This window comes from Aspergillus aculeatinus (assembly GCF_003184765.1).
Source record: "Aspergillus aculeatinus CBS 121060 unplaced genomic scaffold BO66scaffold_94, whole genome shotgun sequence".
NCBI lineage: Eukaryota > Fungi > Ascomycota > Eurotiomycetes > Eurotiales > Aspergillaceae > Aspergillus > Aspergillus aculeatinus.
Window position 1 is genome coordinate 27,113 of NW_020291563.1, and position 24,418 is coordinate 51,530.

The 24,418-nt window shown below is 52.2% G+C and overlaps 10 protein-coding genes across 10 annotated transcripts; 3 read left to right on the forward strand and 7 right to left on the reverse strand.

Annotated features, from left to right (window-relative positions):
- Positions 1-20: 20 nt before the first annotated feature.
- Positions 21-2,026, reverse strand: BO66DRAFT_396565 (casein kinase II subunit beta family protein). The gene is made up of 3 exons (XM_025648506.1): positions 1,682-2,026; positions 1,059-1,304; positions 21-1,006 (listed from the first exon to the last, which is right to left on the reverse strand). Exons 1-3 carry the CDS (start codon positions 1,736-1,738, stop codon positions 512-514), a joined length of 798 nt encoding a protein of 265 aa, XP_025497767.1. The 5' UTR covers positions 1,739-2,026; the 3' UTR covers positions 21-511.
- A 362-nt stretch (positions 2,027-2,388) lies between these two features.
- Positions 2,389-4,321, reverse strand: BO66DRAFT_476192 (uncharacterized protein). The gene is made up of 2 exons (XM_025653303.1): positions 4,176-4,321; positions 2,389-4,111 (listed from the first exon to the last, which is right to left on the reverse strand). The coding sequence occupies exons 1-2, from the start codon at positions 4,226-4,228 to the stop codon at positions 2,797-2,799; spliced, it is 1,368 nt and encodes a 455-aa protein (XP_025497768.1). The 5' UTR covers positions 4,229-4,321; the 3' UTR covers positions 2,389-2,796.
- Positions 4,322-4,360: 39 nt separating this feature from the next.
- Positions 4,361-6,931, reverse strand: gcy1 (putative glycerol dehydrogenase Gcy1; the record flags this gene model as incomplete). Its single annotated transcript, XM_025650175.1, has 4 exons — positions 4,361-5,343; positions 5,410-5,658; positions 5,730-5,858; positions 6,885-6,931. The coding sequence occupies 4 exons, from the start codon at positions 6,929-6,931 to the stop codon at positions 4,848-4,850; spliced, it is 921 nt and encodes a 306-aa protein (XP_025497769.1). The 3' UTR covers positions 4,361-4,847.
- Positions 6,890-8,166, forward strand: BO66DRAFT_396570 (uncharacterized protein). The gene is made up of 2 exons (XM_025648507.1): positions 6,890-7,283; positions 7,386-8,166. Coding segments are annotated over exons 1-2 (585 nt in total). The 5' UTR covers positions 6,890-7,282; the 3' UTR covers positions 7,970-8,166.
- Positions 8,167-8,679: 513 nt separating this feature from the next.
- Positions 8,680-10,771, reverse strand: BO66DRAFT_476195 (sugar porter family MFS transporter; the record flags this gene model as incomplete). The annotated part of the gene is made up of 7 exons (XM_025653304.1): positions 8,680-9,539; positions 9,607-9,863; positions 9,928-10,171; positions 10,249-10,440; positions 10,492-10,567; positions 10,633-10,678; positions 10,745-10,771. The coding sequence occupies 7 exons, from the start codon at positions 10,769-10,771 to the stop codon at positions 8,867-8,869; spliced, it is 1,515 nt and encodes a 504-aa protein (XP_025497771.1). The 3' UTR covers positions 8,680-8,866.
- Positions 10,772-11,576: 805 nt separating this feature from the next.
- Positions 11,577-13,695, forward strand: BO66DRAFT_386539 (alpha-N-arabinofuranosidase). The gene is made up of 7 exons (XM_025646192.1): positions 11,577-11,754; positions 11,814-12,008; positions 12,170-12,282; positions 12,335-12,345; positions 12,410-12,502; positions 12,558-12,657; positions 12,730-13,695. The coding sequence occupies exons 1-7, from the start codon at positions 11,648-11,650 to the stop codon at positions 13,626-13,628; spliced, it is 1,518 nt and encodes a 505-aa protein (XP_025497772.1). The 5' UTR covers positions 11,577-11,647; the 3' UTR covers positions 13,629-13,695.
- A 194-nt stretch (positions 13,696-13,889) lies between these two features.
- BO66DRAFT_476197 (uncharacterized protein) lies at positions 13,890-14,411 on the reverse strand (the record flags this gene model as incomplete). The annotated part of the gene is made up of 3 exons (XM_025653305.1): positions 14,278-14,411; positions 14,035-14,117; positions 13,890-13,944 (listed from the first exon to the last, which is right to left on the reverse strand). Exons 1-3 carry the CDS (start codon positions 14,386-14,388, stop codon positions 13,890-13,892), a joined length of 249 nt encoding a protein of 82 aa, XP_025497773.1. The 5' UTR covers positions 14,389-14,411.
- Positions 14,412-14,836: 425 nt separating this feature from the next.
- BO66DRAFT_362059 (putative VPS9 domain protein) lies at positions 14,837-19,029 on the reverse strand (the record flags this gene model as incomplete). The annotated part of the gene is made up of 3 exons (XM_025645053.1): positions 14,837-18,563; positions 18,628-18,877; positions 18,952-19,029. The coding sequence occupies 3 exons, from the start codon at positions 19,027-19,029 to the stop codon at positions 14,983-14,985; spliced, it is 3,909 nt and encodes a 1,302-aa protein (XP_025497774.1). The 3' UTR covers positions 14,837-14,982.
- Positions 19,030-19,568: 539 nt separating this feature from the next.
- On the reverse strand, positions 19,569-20,988 carry BO66DRAFT_396575 (mitochondrial 37S ribosomal protein uS11m). Its single transcript, XM_025648508.1, has one exon. The coding sequence runs from the start codon at positions 20,660-20,662 to the stop codon at positions 19,958-19,960; it is 705 nt and encodes a 234-aa protein (XP_025497775.1). The 5' UTR covers positions 20,663-20,988; the 3' UTR covers positions 19,569-19,957.
- A 137-nt stretch (positions 20,989-21,125) lies between these two features.
- Positions 21,126-22,726, forward strand: tim44 (protein translocase subunit TIM44; the record flags this gene model as incomplete). The annotated part of the gene is made up of 2 exons (XM_025646193.1): positions 21,126-21,991; positions 22,051-22,726. 2 exons carry the CDS (start codon positions 21,126-21,128, stop codon positions 22,724-22,726), a joined length of 1,542 nt encoding a protein of 513 aa, XP_025497776.1.
- Positions 22,727-24,418: the final 1,692 nt, after the last annotated feature.

Below are 24,418 nucleotides of genomic sequence, written 5' to 3' on the forward strand. Positions count from 1 at the left end.
CTCCGTTGGAGAACAATGCAGTCCTTTATAGAGTCTTTCGTCAAGAGACGGACGGACTAGAAGAAGCCAGGTGAGATTCAACCAAGCCAGATCGAAATGTATATCCTGAAAGCCTGTCGGCCGGGAAAGAGAAACTAGTTCACATCAGAAGAAGATAAGAAACAGACCCGCCATCTCCGGAAGACTTCCAACGCCACCAGTGTGATTTCATAATCATAAATGCAAAGCAGATGAGATATAATTTGTTGAGGAACCCACCCCCTCCGTCACACTCCTGCGATTTTTCAAAAGACATTAAAGCAAGGGACGATATAAGAGGGGGAGGGGATGGGGGGAGAAAGAGGAAAAGGGACCAACCCTTGAGATGCATGTGGGTGGTTGCGAAGAAAGGATGTAATGCAATTGAAATATATGATAATGGAAGAAAATAACTCCATTCTCAAGGGCGGGAAAAACTGTGCAAACCAGACGGGATGAAGAGACGAAGAGAGAGAAGAGGCGCTGCTATGCTTTAATTGCCGAGATCCATGCGGCCCGAAGCAGCGTCACCGATAACCTTCTCCTCTTCTTTGGTGTCCGAGATCGCCTCATCATCGTCGTCTTCCAGATCATCTTCGCTGTCGTCTTCTATGTATTTGACCTCTACTCCAACATCGCGAAGAGTCGTCTTCATGTCTTCGCGATACTGATCCTGCCAGCGAGCCAAGGCAGCGCTGGCGTGCACCTTGAATCCGAACACGCGCGGCTCATAGCGACGAATGCTCTTCTCCGGCATCAGCGCAGGATACACCTGGAAAAGCATGCTGTGGAAAGAGGTGCCGAAGTAGGCTCCGTCGATGGAGGCGTGGCGAGACGACTTCGGGTGATAGACGTCCTCGCACTTGGCGCAGTAAAGACGGACCGTGCTGATATTGGGCGTGTCGTGCTGGCCCATCGGCAAGAGGGGGTGGCCCTCGCACATGACTCGGGGACATTTGCCGAAATCGCCGCGCTTTAGTTTATCGACCTATTTTCCGGTGATTAGAGACGGCGGTGGCTTCGCAACTTCAGCGTCTTACCATCTTGGCAAGCCCGCGAGTGGTGACAATGTATCTCGCATGGACCAGGCCGTAAAGGTGGCGTGCTGACTTCTCAATCTGCTCGCGGAGGTCGTCGTCTGCGTCGAGATCGAAGACATCCGTCACTAGGTCCAAGGCGTACTGGTAGTATGCGACCTCGGTGTTCAGGCCGGTCAAGTTAAAGCGATCCGTGAGGTAATCCTCGTCGATTTCGCAAAAGTATTCATTGCCACGAGAGGAGATAAACTTTCCAGAAGTAGTCAGTTACGGGCTCTCAGCAATCAAGACGTTGTTGGCGCGGAAGGGTTTGGGCTCTGAAAAACGAATGGACAGGGTTCGATGCAGGAGCAGAGAGGCAACAAGACAAGATCTCGGGTTGAGATCGATATATCCGAGGTATCTGGAGGCCTTCCCGGGGACAGCGAAGACAGAATTGACTGAGAAAAGCGGCCCCTCAGCAACTTTCAAGAAGTTGCCGTCGCAACTTCATTCGCAATTCCGGTCATGATGACGTCCCCAGGTGTAACTGTCAAGTCGCACTCATTCACCAGCATCGAGCCGCCGTCCACTTCGCTCACGTCGACGAGAGGGGGGCAGGTGTGGTGGGGGGAGGGGCGCCTTACCCAATCTCTCCAGTAGCTGGTGTAGTCGCTGTCAGTTTCACTGTTGAAGTCCTCCATCGTGTCTGTGTGACGGCAAATCGAGAGGGGTGCGATCGGAAGATATTATGTGATTTCTTTGCTCAGACCGGTAGCAATTGCTTGAGACCCGGTCGAACACCTCCAGCACAGGAGAGTCCCCAGAACAGTACCGAGTGTGTCTTTTCCTATAGAGTCATGTAATATTCGGGAGCTTTTAGGAGAGACGGCGGAATGCGGGAAGTAGTAAAGTAAATGAATGAGCTTCCAGGTCAGGATAGTTGCAGTGTGTGAATCTCCATGTGGATGGACTGTTATCAGTGGATCGGATCGCCCTCCTTCCAGCTTAGCGCGGGGTTGGCGGTGGGCTTTTTGACAGACGCTAACTGACCGCCTTGCTGCTCTGTCCATCGCTTTCCAACATCCCACTCTTCACCAGGTGACTCTTTATGTATCAGACTGTGTTGATACTGGCCGGAAAACCGATCATGTAGTAGGCTGTCTGGTTATATAATCGCTTCAGTGGTTGTCACAGTATTAGTTGCTAGCTTACAATATGAGATTCCGATCTCCCAAGCGATATTATCTACATCTCGAGTAATAGAAGCAGCTTGTCAGAGAATTGCAGGTTGACATAGCTATTGAGAATTGCCGATCCGCATGGCAATATCCCGAAGCGCGGGGACTTTTGGCTACAAATCAAAGCAGAGACTTGATATCGACAAAAGCAGCGCGGGTATGCCTGTGCCAAGGGACGAAGTCCTCTCCAAAAGGTCGTCGCCGTCGGCTCAGACTATTGATCGATGTAGCCTCGCGACACAAATACCTGGCTTAGAGAGTCATGCGAAGCATCACTAACAATACGTGGGAGGTGAAATGCATTAAATGAGATGAAATTTGGAAACATTCAAGAGTTAATTGAACTCGAAATGACAATAGTGGTATATATGTTAGATATGAGCGCATCAGATAGATGGCTGGTAAATCTGAATTGCCCAAGCATACTCGTGATTCACCTAAGTACTTGTTTAAAGAACGCAAGGAAAACACGCAAGGAAACGAGAAATGACTGTGTAAAGCTGTACAGTTTGGCATGTGCTTCAGTATCGCGCAGCCGTATCGCACTCAGCAATGAACTTGCGAATTCCGTCCGAGCCTTCGTATTCGGAGGCGGTAACAGGAATCCCACTGCTTAGGGCCTCGGGGAAGTAGGCGTGGTCTCCGAGCTCGCTGACGTTAATGCTGGAATACCCCGACAAGGGCGACGCCCAGGGATTTTTGGCAAATATGGTTACATCCTCAAAGCTTATCTGGTTGGAAGACTGTTTGTGCACACTAGACGACGCGTCGCTGATTTGCTCGGGAGACATCATGGCATGCCAATCGACTTCTTCGGGCGCCTGGGACTTCATGAACTGAGGTTTGTAGAAGTATTCATCGACCTGCGGAGACGCTGGGACGCTAGGCGCAAATGGGAACAGGAGAGCAAGATCGGCACCCGTACGAGTGTTGAAATCCTCATCTTGCATGATTTTGCCTCGTTGAATACCTGCTTCGTCACAAAGCCTCTCAACAGTTTCAGCATCGCAACCCGGAAACCGTACTCTAATCGTAGACCGGTCGTGGAGTATGACGGGCAAGTCGCCTAGAGATTTCAAACGCTTGAGATCGTTCAGGACGACAGCCAGATCCTTGAGGGTCCGGGCAAAGTCGGCAGACAGCAAATCCAGGAGGCCCTCCGAGTTCAGCGTCTGATCATCGCAAGTGCTGGTGGCAGCCAAATTCTTCTGCAGGCCGAAGGCAGTGATGGTAGGAGAGATCTGGAAGTCGGTGAAGGACCCAGGGGCCGTGCGAGGAATGCCAGTCATCTTGCGCTCAGCTTCATCCTGAAGCTTGCTGACGGCCTTGTACCGCTTGTTCCCGGTGATAGGATCGACCCCATCAAATCGAGCCTTCTGCCCTGAGAGGAAGAACGCACGCACACCCATTGACACATTGTTAATGACCTGAGCCGGTGCAGCCGGGCCATGTGAGAAATATCGTGCACCGCCAATGCGGCCGGCGCCAATTGTATAACCTCCGGCCGTGCGGCCCAACGTACCACCGGTCAAGTTCGGGCGGAGAGCGGATGCGAAAGGAGCACGGGTTGTCAACCGGCTAATATTGGAGGCGACAGAAGATACCTTCGCTGTCGCAGTACGGTCTGCTTGAAGACCACTACGGAGATATGAGACATAGGATCCCGCCGCACGAGTCGAGAATTGGCGACTCCGGGCTTGACGGATGGCAGCCGCTCGATTGATAGGTTGTCTGTGAGCAACCCTAATGTATTCAGGTTGAAGACGGAGCGAACCCTGAGGGATTTGGTCGGGAAACTTTGACCTTAATGTTTTACAGGCCTTCTCGTAGGCAGACCTAATTAGGGGAGCATTAGTATTAGGGTACGCTGGAAGCAAGAACTATGTGGCAAATGACTCACCTGGCTGCTCTCCAGACCTTGGGGAGCAGCAGGTGCCCGTTAGAAGGCGGCATCCTGACTGAAACAATGGATAAAGTTATGAGCGAGTAGATGATGGATTAACCATCTCCTGATGATTGAAGGAAGAAAGGAGATAAGAGGAAGACGGGTCCGGGGGATGGATGATGTGACACGGCGAGGGGACGGCGGATCCATGATGCCGAGTGGCGGTGCTGCATGTGATCCGGAACCACGTGCCCCGAAGGGGAGTGGTTCGATGATGATGTGGCGACCAAACACCAACCTGCAACTGTTTGGTCTAATTGTGTGATGTTGATCGTTCGGGCTTTGATAATTCTACTCTTATCCTCAAACAGCCGGGCCGGACAACGAAATGCAGTTATCACCACCACAGTGTAGGAAAGCGCACCCGAATCGCTTCGGCCCCGCCTTTACCCCGCAAACGTCCTCTCAATCCAATGTAAACATCGCCTTTCACATCGAACAATGCTGCGCGCTCAGACAACACTTAGAGGGACAATTAAGATAATCTTAGCGGAAATGTTCAAAAACGATCAATTTATTCTATTACCGGCAAGCTATCATGCTTCTATGGCTTCAAGCATTTGACCGAACTTATATACATTGGATTTAGATTTTAGAACTTCTTTCGCCTCGCGTCATGTCGGTCAGTCATTCGTCATCTCCGAAGAACACCTTGACAGGGAGCCAGCTGTCTCCGCAAACCTTGAAACGATCCTTCAAGTTGTCCAGCTGGTTGACCTCCTCCTCAGTCAGGTCCCAGCCGTCGAGCTCGAAGTTGGCGTCGATGCGCTCCTTGCTGACCGACTTGGGAATGACACTCCAGCCCTTGTTCAAGCCCCATACCAGCAGGACCTGCTGGGGGGTCTTGCCCTTCTTCTCGGCAAGGTCCAACAGGGTCTGATCTTTGTAGAGAGGAGAGTTCGTTGAGCCGAGGCAAGAGTAACCGGTGGAGTGAATGCCCTTCGAGGTGTTGTAGGCGACCAACTTGGGGGAGGGGTTGTTGGGGTGCAACTCAATTTGGTTGACAGCGGGGACGATCTTGGTGCTGGGGTCGTTCAGAAGCTTCTCCAGGTTCTTGATGCCGAAGTTGGAAACGCCGATGTTACGGACCTTGCCGGTGGCGGGCAGCTTCTGCATCTCTTGCCTAAGATTCCGCACTAGTCAGTACCCACTCGCTAATGCCGGGTCTACAGGGGTGATAGCTTCGTACCAGGTCTTGATGAAGTCCCAGTCGGGAAGATGCTTCGAGGTGTCGTTGGGGTCGGTCGCGCAAGGCCAGTGAACAAGGTAAAGGTCGACGTAGTCCACGCCCAGGCTCTTGAGAGAAGAGTCAATGCCCTCGGCGACGCGGTGGTGCCAGGTATTGTTGAGCTTGGTCGTGATCCAGATCTCCTCGCGAGGGACCCCAGAGTCCTTGATACCCTGACCGACCTCAGCCTCGTTGCCGTAGGCGAGGGCACTATCACCGCCGAAAACCATTAGTATGAGGGTCAAACACGGATCTTAAATCAATCACAATACTCCACTTACGTGTCGATATGGCGGTAACCCTTCAGAAGGGCATTCTTGACGGCCTCTCTGACCTGGTTAGGACCGCTCTGCCATGTGCCCAAGCCAACAGCGGGGATCTTATCACCCGTGTTAAGGGTGTAAGTTTTCCTATGAGGCCAAAGTGTAAGTCAACGTCGATGGAATTTCCCCGAGGGGAGCTAGCTTACTTGGTGTGCTCGAGGTTCGACATTGTTACTTTTGGTGGATGGTACTCGGGGAAAGAAACAATGCAACCGATTCAAATGTTTAGAGGAGGGAAGAATTGAAGGAAGGAAGAAAGAGAAACAAGGAGAGGCCGTCCCCACAGATGGAGGCAGGTTGACTTTATAGGCTTGGGGAGGAGGGGAGGGGCTGAGTGCCCGCTCACTCTGAGAGCCGATAGACGATAATGATGAAGAGGCAGGGCAGGTCCATCCAGCACGCTATGCGCGGAACGATGACGATAGTCAATCGGGGGTCGCGGGGCCCGTTCAATACTGGTGGGGTCAATTCATCGACGGGCTCCCAGGGCCTTGTGTCTGCCGGTCATTTCTAATTGCAATCTGAAACCGATAACTAAACCAATTCGTTATCGCATGCAATTAGCCGCTCAGCATGAGGGTCCCAAGCATCCATACTACAAAGTCAGGCAGTCAGTTTACCGTGCCACATACTTCAATACTTCAATTGAAACAAGTTTACTTTTTACCTGTACTACTATCCGGAGATTAGCTTGCCAGTTCTGTGGTACAGTACACAGTAAACCGGACATAACCATTTAACCGAGTTCTACTCCGTAGAATGTCAAACCTGGAATCTCAAAAGAACTAGCCGAGCGTAGGTAGATTGAAATCGGTACCATCCACAAAGTAGAAAGCATATCTACTCGTATGCAGACCTTGGTCTCGTGTAAAATCAACATTATTAATTATTTCCGGTCCAACCACCGAGAATCGGTTCGGCATCGAGGCTGCCCGCCGCGCAGCCATGCACCTGCGGGATTTTGCCTAAACTCGTTTGCTCCGCTTTGGTGGGGCTCCGCGTTTGAAAGGTCCAATCAACATCAGATTTCCACGCCTCACCGCTTGATTCTGCCCGTCCACTGTGGCTCCCTCTCCAGAACGCGGTTGAAGCCGGAGAAGATCACAATCCAACGGTGACTCGTTGGCGCAAGCAAAGTGATTTGTCGATTGACTGGACATCGTCTGAAACTCACAGTTACTCAGTAGCAAGGCGCTCAGTCATTACGGCCAGCAACAAGGAGATAGCCTATGGTCAAGCCACACTGCCTCCCTTGAACCTCGAAAAACATTTTCCATCCCCGCGGAGAAGCCGAAACACCCTTGCCGCGAGGGTCGATACTTTAATTACCTTACAACCCTTCCAGAATGTCGTCCGGATTTGTATCCGCAGGGACAGATCAAGAGCCCGTCGAGCGCAATGATGAATGGCACCGAGTGCAGCAGGAGCTCGAGGAGGAACGCAGGCGCAAAGCAGAGTTGGGAAAACAGGATGGAGGGAAGAGTCTGTTTGAAGTACTGCAGCAGAACAAGAGTGAGTTAGATCATGATCACGACACTCGCTCGGCGAGGTCCACGTCGTGCTTTCGAACTCCCTGGATTGACATGTTAGGATGATCTATCTTCGTCTGTGTAGTGGCCAAGCAAGAAGCCTTCGAAGAGAAGATCAAGCTGAAGAACCAATTCCGATCGCTGGACGAAGATGAGGTTGAATTCCTGGACTCGATATTGGAGTCGACGCGAGCGAAAGAGGCCGCCGTGAAGAAGGAGACTGCCGAAGGTCTAGAGTTGTTCCGTCGCCAGCGGGAAGAGGCAGAAAAGACCCTTCTCGAAGATACAGCTGCCGACGTGGTTCCGGCAGCGGAGGGAGAGGATTGGAAACTGCCTGCGCGGAAACGACGACGCGAGAAGAGCAAGGACCTTCTTTTCCCCGGGAAAAAACGCAAGTCTTTGAGTGGCGACTCCGCAGGAAGCCCTAAAGGCGAGCAGGCACCCCCAACTACCTCCAAAGAGCCTCGGGCGGATGAATCACTGCCAAAGTCTCAATCAACTCACAAACTCACCGAAACGCAAAAGCCCCTGAGTGCTGCGGAAAGTGCTGTCAGCCCCGGGGAACCCGTGGGAAAGAGTCCGAGCACGAACTCGCCAGCCCAGAAGCCAGCTGCAAATTCATCGTCACTGTCTCTCGGCCTGGCAGGTTACAGTTCAGACTCGGAATAAACTCGATGTTCTCTGGGTGAATATCATGGCTATCTGTATAGCCTATACGACTCGACACTCCCCCCTAATAGTTTCGTGATGCTTGCCATGGCTTGCATTTACCCGCATAGCAGGTGATGTCTAATTGAAAATCAAGAAATTCTGCTACAGAGCATCGTCAGAAGATTATAGCTTCAAGAGTCAAAGGACAAATGCCCTCTCACGATATAATATCCTGGAAAAAGACATACTTTGCACGATCGCCTGGTAGTCTTGTTAGCAAAGCTGTGAAGATTGTAAGGCTTTTGCCCAGATGAAGCGGGCTAAATCCATCATTGACTAGTGAGGCCGTCCTTACGCAATAGCAGGCGTGAAATACGGAAGCATAGCTCATCATTCTGTAGAATACATGTCGCATTCATATATCGATATGCTGGGAGCCTTGCGCATGTTAATGAGTCCTCGTCATTGCAGTACAGCCAATGTACTGGAGCTCGGATGACGAGCTCATTCATAATTAGCTCGATGCTCGATCTACAAATTCTATCAATCTTATATAGCGCATCCATGTTGATTTCCCCCTCACTAGGAGTCATAAAGTCAGGTATTTTCGGTAAAGCATGAAATCTTGGGAGACGACCATGTGACTTCCCAAGATAAAAACATGACTCTTTACACACTGCAAGAACCCATCATCTTAATCAGTACGCCTTCCAATCCACGATCTCGGTGAGAATATCACGGGGTATTATTGAAGTCACTACATACTGCAACACGCTGACTATTACTCAGGAGGTCAAAGGCTCCCTGTCTTACTATAGGACTCTTATTGTCCTCTCATGTCTCCACGCTGGGGTGCAAGACTTGCCGGAAGCAAAGACACAACACCCCGACCGACTGCACCAAAGGAAGCAAGGTTTACGCTTCAGTCTCAGCGTGCGTGGCAAAGGCACCTCTCTTCTCCTCCTGCTCTTCAACACGGCGCTCCAAGTCGTGGGAGACATAGTCCTCCTTGCGAGTGCCCACCACGATCCAGGGCGAGTTGGAGAAGAGGTAGTTCATCTCCTCAAGGGGGAGCTTCTTCGTCTCGGGAAGAAGCAGCCAGAAGAAGATCGCGTTCGTGAAGTTGCAGATGATGAAGAGGTAGTAGTACCTGTAGCGCACGCTCTCCATGGCGATCGGGGTGACCTGGCCGATCATGGTGTTGAAGGCGTAGGAGACCATGCAAGCCAGCGACACACCCTTCGAACGGGTCCGGGTGTCGAACACCTCGGCCGGGATGATCCACGACAGGGGACCGCAGGTACAGGAGAAAGAGAAGTTATACAGCCAGGTCATGATGATGAAGCCCCAGTGCGCGCCCGTGTTGTTGACCTCCGGCGGGAATTTGGCCAGCAGCGCACACGCGACGATGAAGGTGACGCAGTTGCCCAGGTTGCCACCGATCAGAGTCCAACGACGACCGAACCGATCGATGTACAGAATGCAAAGGAACTGGGCGATCAGGGCGATGATCGAGTTGATGGCCTGATAGCGCAGCGTCTCGTCGCCCGAAATGCCAATCTGCTCATAGATAGTCACGGAGTAGTACCTGCCAAATTGCGACTGGTTAGTTCTACACTCTGCGTCCCCGATTGCGCAGTGCTGGATGGACTCACTGGATCGCAGATACACCGGTCATCTGGACAGACGCCTGGATAGCACAGCAGAGGAAAAGACGACGGAAGGAAGAGCGGGACGTGAAGAGTTCCGCGTAGGACTTGGCTTCGTTCTCATGTTCGAACTTGATGCTTTCCTGAATCTGCTGGTATTCCGCACGCACCCACGCGTCATCTTCGTTACCATGAGCGTGGAGTTGGGCCAGGGTTTTCAGACCCAGCTCATTTTTACCATGGTCAATGAGCCAACGAGGAGACTGGAGTTTTGTTAGTGAGTTGTGCTTGATTACTAACAGTCGACCAGAGGTGGAAGGTTCTTACCTCAGGGAAGAACATGATGAGAAGGCCCAGACACACTGCCGGTGCGATCTGCAGACCCAGGGGCAATTGCCATTGAGCATCGTTGGTGTCAGAGAAGCCGATGTATGTGCCATACGAAATCCAAGCAGCACAGAGGGAGCCAACACCGAGCATGAATTGTTGAAGGGCTGTGACTCGCCCACGGATGTTGGGATGACAGATCTCCGCTTGGTACAAGGGGATAATCATGGTAAGGAAACCGACTCTGCAGACCAGGACAAAATCAGTAAATGCTCTACAATCGCTCCAGACTTTACTTGGATCCTTGCGGTGTTAACATACCCGAGACCAGCAAAGAATCTTCCGCTGTACAAGTACGCGATAGTCTGAGCTCCTGTCTGAAGACCTCCGCCAAGGCAGAAGATGATACAACCGATCGTGATGGTCCATCGTCGACCCAGCTTATCACCAGTAGGACCTGCAAATGCTGCACCGCAGAAAGCACCCGCAGTGAACATGGAAACAACGAGACCTCTGGAAGACTGTCAGTGGCATACGCCTAATTCTGGCCGTGGTAGAACTCACTGTTGAGTGCTATCGGCTTCAAACTTGGCGATGAAAGATCCACTGGCGATGACCTCGGCAATCACACCCAGATCGTCTATAACCATGCACATCAGTTCCGATCAAGCGACTGAATGGTACAGGGATGTCGTCTATACATACATCCATAAAGGAACGAGCCGAGAGAGGCGAAGACACCAACCAGGAACTGGTGAGAGCAAGGACGTTAAAAACCCGGCGCTTAGCCATACGTTGGATCTTCCTCAGGACTTACCTGGTACCATGCCGGAGAGAGACGCATGTTGAAGGGTGGGAATCCGCAATGAACACAGTGGATCCAGTGGATTTGATCATTCGCTAAGGAAGATCACAGACAAAAAATGCGGAGATTCCACCCCCAGGTTCAGGGTCCTGTGGGCTTTTATGAACATCTGGGGATGACAGCCACGCAACCCACGTGTAGGCCCAGAATCTGGGGCATTAGGGTTTTCCGAACTCGCCTCCTCCATCGGAACATGCTCATGACATCGTGACTTTTCCCAGTTCACGCAAAGACCGGTGGAGGATTCATTATGATGCATCAGTCGGCAGACACGACGCTTTGGGGATTCTACCGAGACAGGGCATTTTTTTTTCTACTTGCTGGCCCAAGTCCAGCCTGCTCGAGACGCAAGACTCATAGCACCTGCGGAGACAATCGAATTAACATGCCATGCACGACCTATCGCCATGTGTGGTCTGGTGTAGCCAAGCAACGCTTGTAGAAAGCGGGATGGCAGTACATCAACTTCCACTCCAGAGGCGCATGCTGATTGACGGAATTTAGCCGTGGCGTTGCCTCGGCTTCATCCTCCAAGCCAACGGCGTCGAAACCTCTCGCTTGCATTCCCATCATGCATCCTTGCTGGCCTGCCCTCTGCTGAGTTCGGTACAACTCCGGATCAACCCCGCAGGGGATTTGCCCGATTCATCCTGCCCGCTCCCCATTGCTTCAGCACATTAATATTAGTTGCCGGGCTCTCTCTGCCATGGTCAACAACAATACATTGAGTGAGTGTGTTTCGGGCAAAGGAAGAGTCCTGCTTATAGTCCCTTGGGTACATTTTCTCTTGTTTTCATACCAATCGGATCTCGCGATTCTCAACCTTCTCTTTCCTGCTATTTTCCCTTTGCCGCCATGACCACCTTCACGAAGCTTAACGACCAGGATGCGCCTAGTATTTCCATCCATCCAACAAGGCGCATTTCCAAGATCAACCCCAACATCTATGCGGGCTTCACAGAGTAAGCTCCCGGATTGGTTACAGCCCCAGTGAAATAGTGCGGCTAACACCTCCGAAAAGGCATATGGGTCGATGCATCTACGGGGGCATCTACGACCCGGGGAACAAGCTGTCGGACGAGAATGGTTTCAGAACAGATGTGATCGAGGCCCTGAAGGACCTAAACATCCCTGTCGTCCGCTACCCCGGTGGCAACTTTATGGCAACCTACCACTGGATCGATGGTGTTGGCCCCAGAGAGAACCGGCCGTCCAGGTGTGTTGTCGCTGCCTTGAATGCTTCACTTTTTGGCCTTCCTATCGTGCCTACTGTCTTTCAATCACGTTTCATTCATTTGGCTTTCACTCTTGTCTCTGCTTTGGATTGCTTCAACTGGCACGTCCCTTTTGTACTGACTGCGAGCCTGCCCTGCTTAGACCCGAACTGGCCTGGCTGGGAACAGAGACCAACCAATTCGGAACGGACGAGTTCATGAAGTGGTGTGAAGTACTCGGAACCGAGCCCTACCTCTGTCTGAACTTTGGAACTGGTAAGTGTCTGACTTCTCTCATTGTCGAAAAGCCTTACTAATCGTACTGTAGGTACTCTTGATGAAGGTATATCTACCCCCATAACTTTTAGCCTTCTGGTTAGGGCCTCAAATCTGACACATTCATGCAGCACTTGCTTGGGTCGAATACTGCAACGGCACCCGGGACACTTACTATGCCAACCTTCGCCGGAAGAATGGTCGTGAGGAACCATACAATGTAAGTCAAATATTCCATGCCTATAATTCTTTATATGTCATTCTAATCAATCCAGGTGAAATACTGGGCCCTCGGGAACGAAGTCTGGGGACCATGGCAGGTTGAGCAGATGACTCAGGAAGCATACGCCCACAAAGCCTACCAATGGGCCAAAGGTAGCTAGCTCCTTGCATCTCAAACATGACTACAAGATGATTCGAAGATACTGATAATGGACGAACTTGAAGCTCTCAAGCTCCTCGACCCCAGCCTTGTCCTAATTCTCTGTGGTCAAACCGGGTTTGCCTCGTGGGATCACTACACCTTGAAGCACTGCCTTCTCCCCGCTCACTCTGAGCTCTCCACCAGCGCCGTGCCCTTGATCGATATGCACAGTATCCATCTGTACACGACCTCGGACTCCCACCTCCCCAATGTCACCGCGCCGCTGGCAGGCGAGCGGGCCATCGAGATCACCTCCTCGTTGATCGACCTCGCCATGATCGAGAACAACGTGCCGCCGTCCCAGCCCCGGCCCACCATCTGCTTCGACGAGTGGAACGTCTGGGACCCGATCCGCGCCGAGGGCAGCAAGGGCGCCGAGGAGTCGTACACGCTGTCGGACGCGCTGGCGGTGGCCGTGTGGCTGAACGTGTTCGTGCGCAAGAGCAAGGACGTCGGCATGGCGTGCATCGCGCAGAGCGTCAACGTCATCTCGCCGCTGATGACCTCGCCGGACGGCATCACCAAGCAGACCACCTGGTGGCCGCTGTACCTCTTCTCCAAGTACATGCGCGGCTGGACCATCAGCACGCACCTGGCCAGCGCGACCTACGAGGGCGAGACCTCGCCCAAGTGGGTGCGCAGCGTCAAGGACACCCCCTGGCTGGACGTGAGCGCCACCCTCGGCGAGGACGGCTACGTCAACGTCGCCGTCGTCAACATCAGCGAGGACCGGGACCTCGAGACCCGGCTCGACGGCCCCACCGGCCAGGTCGCCGTCTTCACCGTCACCGGCGACAACCTCGCCGTCAGCAACATGAACGGCAAGCAGGAGGTCGGCGTCGCCGAGAGCACCTGGGAAGCCACGGGCTCCTACGTCTTCCCCAAGCACTCCTTCACTCTCCTGCGCTGGAAGGCCGAGTAAAACAAGCCCACCCCAAAACAAACCAACCTTCGCATCCTTCCCCTCCCAAACCCCAAATCCAACTACGAAATTAGATAGAAACGAAACGGCCACCCCCCAAATCAATGACAATATTATATCCTTCATTCATATATAGCATTAAAAAACCCACGCAGTACATAAATCCCATCCCATCATACGATCATACCATCGAGGCCCGCAACGAGCAAACACAAATCATAACCATCATCCACACCCATCCAAAGCTCCACCCCCAGCACTTCAACCATAGTTAACATTATGGACCGTCCCGCTCTCATCCACATGGATATTCAACCTGTAATCCCCCGCCGGTGTCAGCCACATCTTCCCAAGCACGACCCCCCCCCCCCCCCCCCCGCCAGCAAACGAAAAAGAATCAACTTACCGATCAGGGTTATGATCCATGGTCGTCGCATCCCCCGGCTTAACGATCCGATGAGCCTCCGGCAGGTCTTTCTTGGCGAATGACTACACCAATTTAAGAGGACGGTTAGCGTTCGTTCCATTTCCCCAATAAATCTGGATGTTGTTGCTTAGGGTATGATCCGATTTCAACTGGATCGTATCGCCAAGAAACTGTCCAGGGCCAGGGCAATACAGGGTGGAGGAGGGGGGAGGGGAAGCTCACGTTCACGTCGCTCGATCCCTCGGTGACGGTCTTGCCCATTAGCTTGTGCGACCAGTCATCCTGGCTCGAGCCGCCGCTGGTGTTGTTGATGCCCGGGATGACGAGGGGCATGGTGGTGTTTTGTTTTGTTTTGTTTTGTTTCCGTTAGGTGGCTGTGAGAGATATGTCTATTGAAGTGGAAGAGGGGTTATGTAGCAATGTATTGAAGGGTTGAATATTCCTAGTTTAGACTTCTAAGTGGTTTGAAGAGGAAATGGGAGAAGAGAGGAGTTAGGCTGCGATTTAAAAGTGAGAGTTTAAATATATCTAGTTTTGGGAGTATAGAGCCTGCCTTTATCTGAAATGACATCATAGTTGAGATGACGGATGGATGTGGCGTCACCTCTACAATCCGGGGGTAGACACGGTATAACTACTTCGAGTAAGCATTTGCATACAGCTATGTAATTACCTGGTGTTTCACGTGCTTATGCACGGAGACGGTTGGGTCTATTTTGGTAATGGCGCAGAAAGTACTATGTAAGAGGACTTCGCAGATCAAGAATCGATTCACTTATTACCGGACTGTACCGTAGCTTCTACATGGAATTGTTAAGGATATTCTAAAGTCACTTGGTGAAAGTAGTTTGCATGGCCCCACTACTCATCACCACTTCCCCACAAGGCATATTATGACAGGCAGGCAGGCAACGACGCCGCATCGCATTATTGCATCTCATGCACACTCCTCAAACACCGCTCAAGCCTCTTCCCACGTTCCTTCTCACGGACCAAAGTGGCCTTGACAAATGAACGAATCGCGTCCCGCCCAATCTTCTCTCGCCAAGAAGTCCAGCCCGCGAGTTCCCCGACCACTACATCCTTGTTCCACGTGATCTCGCGAGAGAGACGCGACACTTGCGCTTCGGATTCCTGGATCTTGCTCTCCAACTCACGAACGGACTTTTGTCGCGACTCTTCTAGTCCGGGGAAGTTGAGGTTGAATTTCCGTGGAAGAGAAGACGAGAGCAGGGACGAGCGAGATCGAGAGAGGTTTCTGTTCGCGGAAGCTAGATTGGAAATGAGCCCAATTGGGCGGGAGAGGGAGGCGAGAACAGCTGTGGTGTTGTTGTCAATGGAGGTGAAAGCGGCGACAAATTGGAGTAGCGGGGATGAGTCAGAGGATGAGGTTGAGAGACATAAAGCGTAGCGGATAAATGCCTCGACATGAGACTGAGGGAGTGCCTGCGTCGGTTCCTTAAGAGTAGAGATGGAGGTGGAGCAGAGAGCTAAAGCGTCTGCCATATCAGACGCAGAATTTTGCAGAGCGTGGCCACGACGAATCAGACTGCGAGTGTTCACGTGAATGGCACGAACCATGTCTTGGGCATGCGAGACAAACTGTTCGGTTTCTCTCATACTTTCCGGGGTGACTGGTGCATAATCGTCCATGATTGACTCCGCAAGGACTTGGGCTTTCCGGTGCGATCTGTCGGCCATCATGTCCGGCTGCAGCTCCGGAACAAGAAAGAATTCCCAGAGCATTTCGTGGGTCGCGAAGGTCGGATGGGATAGTAGGGCTTTCAGAAACTTGTCCAATTTTTCTTGCATATCATGAAGCACGGAACGAGACGGCTTCGAATGGATCTGAAACGGGCTGCGGAAGTCTGACAATGATGGCATATATGAAGCGGGATGCTCGGTCGAGAGGCATCGGGCGAGGTTTTCAAAATCTGAGAAGGTGCGACGACATGTCGTAACGGTGTACGTTGTGCCTGACGCAGGTCGAGATTCCTGGGAGTTTGCAGTCGGATTAGGCGCACCGGATTTTAGAATGAATCTAACAGTTGCGTCTTCAACAAAGTAGGAGCGGACAACGGTCGTCACTCGGCCCGACTGCTCATCATACACGGAAGGAGGCGTAGACAAAAGTATGAGATCATCAATGCGATTGCGAACCTCATCGTCCTTTGCCAACTCGACGGCGGTTAACCCGCGACTTTCTTTGAGGTGAACATCCACTCTAGCGTCTGCAAACAGTATTCGGACTTGGTCGATGCGTCCGTACTTACTCGCCATCATGAGTGGCGTGAATCTCTTGTCATTTGTCGCATTGGGGTCACAATCACACCCTTGTAAGATCCGTACTGTAATATCGGGATCACTAACGATGTGAAGCAACGTGTTGCCTTTCGAGTCGATATGTTCGTCAAGACGCAGGGGTCTGCCGTCTCCTTGAGCTTTCTGGGCTGCGTTCAGGGCTTCGATTACCATTGATTTATAATCAGGGTGGTCGTAAGAACGGCACAAGGCGAAGAGTGGTGTTTGTCCATGCTTGTCCCGTTGGCACCATGGGAGGAGCCCCTCAAGCCTATGCATCACTGACGGGGTGCTGAACAAGTAATGAGCAACCGTACGTCCATGCATATCGGACTTCTGCATGTACGATGCGATAGTGTGCTTATCAGTCGCACTAAAAAGGTAATCCATCAAAATGTCCACAATGTCAGTGTGAGCAAGCTGGACTGCAGCACTCAGCAGTGTTGTGCCTTCTGTGTTCGAATCTTCAAGAATATCTTCCAAAGGGTAATATTCTTGCAGGCTAAGTAGGTATTTCAGAGCTTCCGGTTGGCGACTTTCGACCGCCATCATGGGAATTGAATCGCCGGAAGGATCCTGCGTCCTGGTCAGAGTCTCAATAGAGCTATCGCCTTCGATTGCGCTTGTGATCGACTCCAAGGTAGTTGTCCGGGATATGAGCGATATGGCAGATGACTCGGACAGACTACGCACGTCCATTGAGACTTTCTTGATGGGACGTCGCACTTCGATTGGAGGCGAAATTTTCGCCCATGTCTGGAAGGGAAAGACGTGGGAAAGCGGAGGGGCTTCAGAGTCAGCACCAGGGGCTATCGTTCCATCATCGCCAAATGAATTAGACACGCCATCACGTATTGGTAAAGGCAAATGGGAAATAGGGCTCGAGTCCTCGTCGTCTCCTGTCTTGAAAGCCACCACCCTTTCTTCGGGTTCACAAGGGATGTCATCAATTGATTCTTGATCCCCGTTCGGTTCCAGGATTGCCTTCATGTCAACAACGCGCCCGTGCTTAGTGGCATTCCATAAGCGTTTGTTCCTGACACTCGCTCTTCGAAGGCCGGCGGAATCCGTTACCAAATAAGTAAGAACAGCCTCAAGCGTGCTCAGTGCATAGCCCATTTCACCACTGTCAACATCATCAATATAGATGAAGTGTTGCATGTACATCAAGCGGGCCTGTAGATTCTTGATTTGAGATCTTATTACAACGACAAGCAACAACGAGACGAGGATATCTGCGTTGATGGTCACAGGCGCAAATTGCTTTTCTGACGAGTGCGACTCTGTTCTGTCATAGCTGCCAGGGTAGGACAGGATCTTAACCGTCTCAAGCAAGGTATTCAACATGTCGTGAGGGCACTTGGCATCGAGCATTTTGCGGAATTCTTCAACTGCTCTGCCGAGCCTTTGCAATAACTCCCGCTTGCCCTCCCGTCCCCCTTCCACCGCAATACCCACTTGAGAGATGTCAACATATTCCATGTACCGGATTCGGGAGTCTAGTTCGGCATCCTCCGGCAGTCGAAATTTGCAGAGTCGAGGGAAGAGTAAGTTTTCATGCACCTGCTCCGCCACATAACGTTCAATGAGCCGTTCGACTAATGGGCCAGTAAGATCGGTGGTGGCGCCGAGGAAAGACAGCTGTTGTTTGTCCACCAACCGAAACAAATCAATGGCAGCAGTAACCGCTGTCTCGAGGCTGCGACGCATTAAGTCTTCGTCATCCTCGAAGTACTCCTCGGAATTGAACGGAAGTCCTTCCCTGCTGCGTGTGGAGCGAATAGAAGCAGCCTCATCGAAAGATGATTCACGGTTCTGCTTGCGTTCGTAGTCTTCAAACATCACAGGGGATCGCGATGGTGGTGGAGGTAGAGGTTTTCCGAGTTCTTTCCCAAACTCCTTGAACAGCCGTTCCAAGCCAGGTTGCATCTGTCTAGCGATCATCGGAAAGTTTGCCAGCAATTCTCCGAATGTTTTGATCTCCTTCTTCTGTGGTGAGGAGACTGGCTCGCCGGATTTGATTCCATTGCCCACGGCATTGATCTTTGGTTGTGCCCCTGGCACCACAGCAGTAATGATCCTTCCGGGGTCAAACGAGCCGATCAATGGGCGGGAGATATAATAAATAAGCCATGGCTGGGAGTCGTTGCTGTTGGGGTAATACAACGCATCAGACACCAACTGAGCTTGGCTTAGGGACTTGAAACCTTGAGAGACGGACAATTGTTTAGCGCAAACAGGATCTCAGATCTGGAAGGGGTCTCCTTCTACCTTTATTGCTGTAGACAGAATTCTCCTTGATGATCACGGTGCGACCATTTACCGTTGTCACTTGCTTGGCCTTGCCTCTGCTGTCCCGTATATTCGAGTCATCCTTCCCCCCACCAGTCCCGGTAGCGACTGGTATACGCAAGGTATGGCTCCCAAGGAATTCTTCCGAAACAACCAGATCCGAGTAGTAGAGGGAGGACTCGCGGTCGCGCGACCCAACGAGAGATTCTGTCACGGGCACGAGGAGGACCTATACGACAAATTGTGAGAACGACGGGCTGGGCATGTGAGATGCGGGCCAAGCTGTCCGGAACGGAAACATACATGATTCTCGATGGGTATACACTGGCCCGGAACAGTGCTTCGGAAGAAGGCACGGAGGAAAGGATTTAAAGGGTGCATCCAAACGGTCTTGGACGACGGCCCGGCTCAAGGTCTCTGGCACTCATCAAGCCTTTTAGACCGGTCTCGTAGAGAGAGGGGGGGGGGGGGGGGGGGGGGGGGGGGGGGGGTGGGTGGGGATCTCCGCTGCTGGATCGTCACAGATGAGCAGCTCCGGCGCATGCGCCCGCAGGTGACAACGGAGCCTTTATCAACAACGATTATGCCGGGAATAGTAGGCTGTAAGGGAGAAGACAGTGCTGGAATGGTGTCAGAGATGCAAAGACGAAGGAAACACAGCTGTATGACGATTGCAAGACAGGAATGTGGTAAAGATTCAGCCAACAACAGCTTTCACGGAGGGTGGCAGCCCGGGGAGCTCTCCGCGCTAGACCCCTTTGGGGTATCCTCCACATTTACCTCCTACTGTAACTAGTACTTGCTACAGGTACCTAGTTGCAGTACCTATCTTAAATTTAGCCTGATAGTGAATACCTAGTACTATGTAAGATGTAAGAAGTAGAAAGCAGTCCAACAATCAACTTGGAAGTCTACATAGTATTTGCTGTATTTGCACAGTTCATATTGGTTTAATGCATATAGAAAATGTCCCAAGTCGCAGTAATAGGCTGACAATAGATAGTATACATAGGCGAAATAGGCGAAATAGGCGAGAAGAGAACATCATCGGTAGCGCAAGGCATCATCGTCTCCCGATCAGGTTGTCGAGACGGGAATAGTTTCAGTGCTGTGAATCTGCAGCCAATCTCGTTGCAAGCACTGAGAAGAGAGACGCTCTTTCCAATCCAGAGAACTCCACCAGCATACAGACCTGGTGTATCACAGAATTGTACCCTTGCTCTTTCCCCGCCAGCTAATCCGTGCCCTGATATTTTGCGTCGAGTAAAAAATATAGCTCCAGACAGAACTCCCAAAAGCGGCGAATCTCCTAACCCAGTCTCCGTACATGTCTGCTTCTCGTTCCACCAAATTTGACGCGGGTGCAATCCGATACGCGACAGATCGTGCCTCGAATGTTCTTCCCCTCATTACCCAGCAAGACCTTGGTGAAAGCGTCCCGGCCAAGTCCGAAGTCGCGGAAAACGAGTGTCATGCGTTTGATCTCCATCATGTATCCCCGCTCCTGCATCTGGGCAAAGAAATGAGAGGTCAACTGGAATGCCGGGTCGAAACCAGCACGTCCACCTTTGCGAAAACCAAGATGACCGCAGCTGAGAGACATCATCGGATTGCCATTGGGCCGAGTCAATGTCAAGATCGTGTTGTGCTTGTGGGAATAAACATGGAGATTGTAGGGAGGAGACCGGTCGACATAAGGTTGCCCGACCATCTCGGCTTCCAGGCTACCTTGCAGCTTCTGGAAGCTGTAGGTTGTCTTCTCAGAAGACCGGCTGAGACCTGTAGAGCCGAAGAGATCATCGAGCGTAGAGGCTTGGTTGTCGGAGTTGGCAACCTTGGGTTTCGTACCCAGAATCTGCCTTTCCAAGTCACGGGCCTCTCCAGAGGTGTTCGCCGGTTTCGCCGGAGTCGATGAGAATGGCCTTATCGAACTGAGAGGAGAAATCCGAAGCTGAAGAGGTCTGCCGATCGACGGCAGCGCCCTCGTGAGGGCACTGACAAAGGATGTGCTCATCTTGGTGTAACTTGACGCAGAGGGTGTTGTTGCTGCGCAAAGGCGCTTTGCTGATTGAAGGACGATTCTGGACCGACTTCTCGGTGGACGCGATAGGGTACACGACTAATTGATCACCGGAAGAGCGAGAAACAAGATGTCGACCCGATGCAATGAACTGAAGGCAAGCGTTGGTTATGGGCTGTAGGCGCTGTACACACTGCCGAGCGGCGCAACACTGGGCCGGAACGAAAGGGCGGCGGAAGAGGGCCGAATTTTATCGATGCTTGGCATTTTCGCATCTCGACTTTTTCCTTTCCCTTTAGAGCAACTGCCGACATCGCTTCTTCCTCTTCCCCAGTTCACTTCTACCCTTCCAACCTTTCCCTTCCCTAACCCATTCGGGGCCTTTTTCTTCTCATAAACCTCTTTCCTTCGGGACCTTGGGTCAATTATAGTCTTGGTGGTTTATCTTCTGTATAGCATGATCTCCGCTACCAAAATGTCCGCCACCGCGCGGGCGGCCACTTTACGGACCTATGTCCCGAGCCTGAAGACTGCTTACAGCCAGCACTCCTTGGTGCAGACTTGCTCCTTTTCGACATCGCCAGCAGTACGGAACATTCTATCTCTGAATCAACAGCGCACAACACTCCCTCACCTTCTCTCTCCCTACGCCGCTCTGCCATTGACCAGGTCCTTCCATGTTGCCACCCCCCTCAGACAGCAACAACAGCAGCAGCAGCAGCAGCAGCAGCAAGAAAAGGAGAAACAGTCAGAGGAATCGAGCGAGGGAAAGAGTGAAGAACAGAAGGAGGGCGAGAAGAAGGACGCCCCTCCTCCCCCTCCCCATGGCGATAAGACTCCCTGGCAAGTCTTCAGGGAGACTCTCCAAACCGAGTTCAAGGCATCAAAAGAGTGGAATGAGTCGACCAAGGCCCTCGCGTCCTCCGCTCACCAGTTCACTGAGAACGAGAACGTCAAGCGGGCTCGTGCCGCTTACGAAGCTGCCTCTGGAGCCGCGACTTCCAAGACTTCCACCGCGTTGAAGCACACCGGCAAGGCCATCGGCAAGAGCGCTTCCTGGACGTGGAACACGCCCGTGGTGAAGGGTATTAGAAAGGGTGTCAACGCCACTGGTTCCGGAATCGAGAAGGTCACGAGACCTGTTCGCGAAACTGAGGCTTACAAGACTGCCGTTGGAGGCGTGAAGAATGCCATCGATGACGGCAGCAGCTCTCGCTATGGTGGCTGGGTTGAGAAGGAGGAGCGCCGGAAGCAGAGGAAATTGCGCGAAGAGATGGAAGCCAAGTCTGGTCGTCGCAGCGAGCCGATGGTGGAAGATCCCAAGTGAGTCATTTCTCTTGTCACCCATTAACCACCTGCATCTGACATTTATGTTCCTTCAGCGCGGGAACCAACGTCACACTCCACAAGGACGCTGCTTGGAAGGAGTCGTGGCGTGATTTCAAGGACTCGAACCCTATGATGCAGAAGCTCTTCACTCTCAAGAACACCTACGACGAGTCGGAAAACCCCCTCATCACCACTGCGCGCAGCATTTCGGATCGTGTCGCTGGTTTCTTCGCCGAGAACGAGACGGCTCAGGTCATCAAGAAATTCCGCGAGATGGACCCCAATTTCCAGATGGAGTCATTCTTGAGGGAGATGCGTGAATATATCCTGCCCGAGGTCCTCGATGCCTACGTTAAGGGTGATGTCGAAACCCTCAAGCTCTGGCTTTCAGAAGCTCAGTTCAACGTCTATGCTGCACTCGCTCAGCAGTACACTAACCTCGGTCTCAAATCCGACGGTCGTATCCTCGATATCCGTGGAGTTGACGTCTCCCATGCTCGCATGTTGGACCCCGGTGACATTCCCGTGTTCGTTGTGACCTGCCGTACACAGGAGGTCCACGTTTACAAGAACGCGAAGTCTGGTGAACTCGCCGCCGGTATGGAAGACAAGGTTCAGCTGGTTACTTACGCTATCGGTCTCACTCGGATACCTGAGGATGTCAACAACCCGGAGACCCGTGGATGGAGATTGATCGAGCTGCAGAAGGCTGCTCGTGACTACATTTAAATCACCCTCAAACGGCTCTCTTGACTTAAACCACCCTGCTCCTTTCTCAACAATATCTCCGTTGTTCTGATCATCGGCCCATGAATTTCTTATTACTCTTCTCGAATGTTTTGATATCATATCCGACTGTACAATATTGACCTTTTCAAATAGAGGCCAGGCGGAACTGGCGCTTCATGAACTGCAACTACCTGTGAATGTAACTTGATTAATCACGCACAAATTCCCCCCTTCCGTTGGCCAATTCGTTTCAGGAAAGATGCTGGCGAGCTTGCTATCTCTGGATTCGGGAGTTGTTGTCTCAGAGAGACCTTGATCGGGCACAAGAGGCCCGGGTTACTTGTTTCCTTTCGGCGTTTCGGGGCGTCCCGTGTTGTGTTTGGCAAAATCCTCCTCCACTCATCTGATGATTCTTTTTGCATCTGCGTCAGTACTTAGCTCAGTTCCTCTTACCCTTTACCCAGTTTCAGCTGAAGGACCGCCTCTTCAGGATGAAGATCTTACAGAAGCTCTTGAGGCCAAAATCGGGGCTTGATGCCTCAACGGCTTGGGCCTACAGATCGAGGCTCGTCGAAGAGTTTGTGAATATAATGTGAAAAAGAATATTACGCTTCTCACTCAAAAGTGTGCGTATCGCTCATCAGTCTCTATTCTCCTTCGCGAGATCAGAAAGGTCCTCAAGCTTGTTACAGAAAAAATGAAGCTAAATGCAGCCAACGAGCTTAGTGAATTTAAAGGAAAATATTCTTTCGCAAGTGATGAAAAAAAAAGTTGCACGGGCGTCAGAAGATGGTTTTAGTCATTACTGGCCTCCCCGTCCAGCACCGCCGCCCATCATGTTCCGGGCCCTGATATCACAAGATTAGTGTCTGTCCACTTTAAGCAATGATAGGGTGAGAACCTACATCTCGGCAATGCTTGGGTCACTCATCAGAGAAGACATATCGGGCATGCCACCTCCGCGGCCAAAGTTCTCAGCCATCTGTCTGAGCTGGGGGTTGCTCATGAGGTTGTTGAGCGCATCGGGGTTGCTCATCAGGTTCTGGGCCATGCTGGCGAACATGGGGTTGCTCATGATAGAGCTAAGATCGGGCATCCCGCCGCGGCCGGCGCCGCCGCCACCGCCTCCGAGCATGCTAGCGAGGGAAGAGAGATCAGGCATACCGCCAGCACCGCGAGAGGCGCCAGCGGCATCATCAACAGCGTCAGAAGGGGGCTCCGCACCGCGCTGCGACTCCTCGATCTTCCTCTTGGTGGTCTCCAAACCCCGCTTCATGGCCTCGCTGCCACCGTTACCCTCAGCCTCGATGCCCTTCTCGTAGGCCTCGAGGGCACCGTGGTAGTCGGCCAGGTCGAAACGAGCCAGACCCAGACGGCTCCAAGCCTTGGAGTACTTGGGGTCGACGGCGGTGGCAAGCTCCGCGTCCTCAACCGCCTTCTCGTGCTGTCCGGCGGCGGAGTAGGCAGCAGCCCGGTTGGAGAGGTAGATGGGGTTCGAGGGGGCGATGGCCAGAGCCTGGGTGTACAAGTCGATCGCACTGCTGTAGTCCTTGCGCGCCATGGCGGCGTTTCCCTCCGACTTCAGCTTGTCGGATTCCGGAGTGGGAGCGCCGCTCTGGGGCTTCCCTTCAGTCGCAGCACCGCCGGCAGCGGGCTTGTTCCGCAGTTTCTCATAGACGCTGTAGATGCTGG

Excerpts from the sequence above, each read along its gene's own strand:
- BO66DRAFT_396565 (XM_025648506.1), bottom strand. The coding sequence starts at position 1,738 with ATGGAGGACTTCAACAGTGAAACTGACAGCGACTACACCAGCTACTGG. Across the intron at positions 1,305-1,681 it reads CCAGCTACTGGAGAGATTGG|TTTATCTCCTCTCGTGGCAA; the intron begins GTAAGGCGCCCC and ends ACTTCTGGAAAG. Across the intron at positions 1,007-1,058 it reads CTCGCGGGCTTGCCAAGATG|GTCGATAAACTAAAGCGCGG; the intron begins GTAAGACGCTGA and ends ACCGGAAAATAG.
- BO66DRAFT_476192 (XM_025653303.1), bottom strand. The coding sequence starts at position 4,228 with ATGCCGCCTTCTAACGGGCACCTGCTGCTCCCCAAGGTCTGGAGAGCA. Across the intron at positions 4,112-4,175 it reads AAGGTCTGGAGAGCAGCCAG|GTCTGCCTACGAGAAGGCCT; the intron begins GTGAGTCATTTG and ends TCCCCTAATTAG.
- BO66DRAFT_386539 (XM_025646192.1), top strand. The coding sequence starts at position 11,648 with ATGACCACCTTCACGAAGCTTAACGACCAGGATGCGCCTAGTATTTCC. Across the intron at positions 11,755-11,813 it reads ATCTATGCGGGCTTCACAGA|GCATATGGGTCGATGCATCT; the intron begins GTAAGCTCCCGG and ends ACCTCCGAAAAG. Across the intron at positions 12,658-12,729 it reads AGCCTACCAATGGGCCAAAG|CTCTCAAGCTCCTCGACCCC; the intron begins GTAGCTAGCTCC and ends ACGAACTTGAAG.
- BO66DRAFT_396575 (XM_025648508.1), bottom strand. The coding sequence starts at position 20,662 with ATGAGCACATCCTTTGTCAGTGCCCTCACGAGGGCGCTGCCGTCGATC.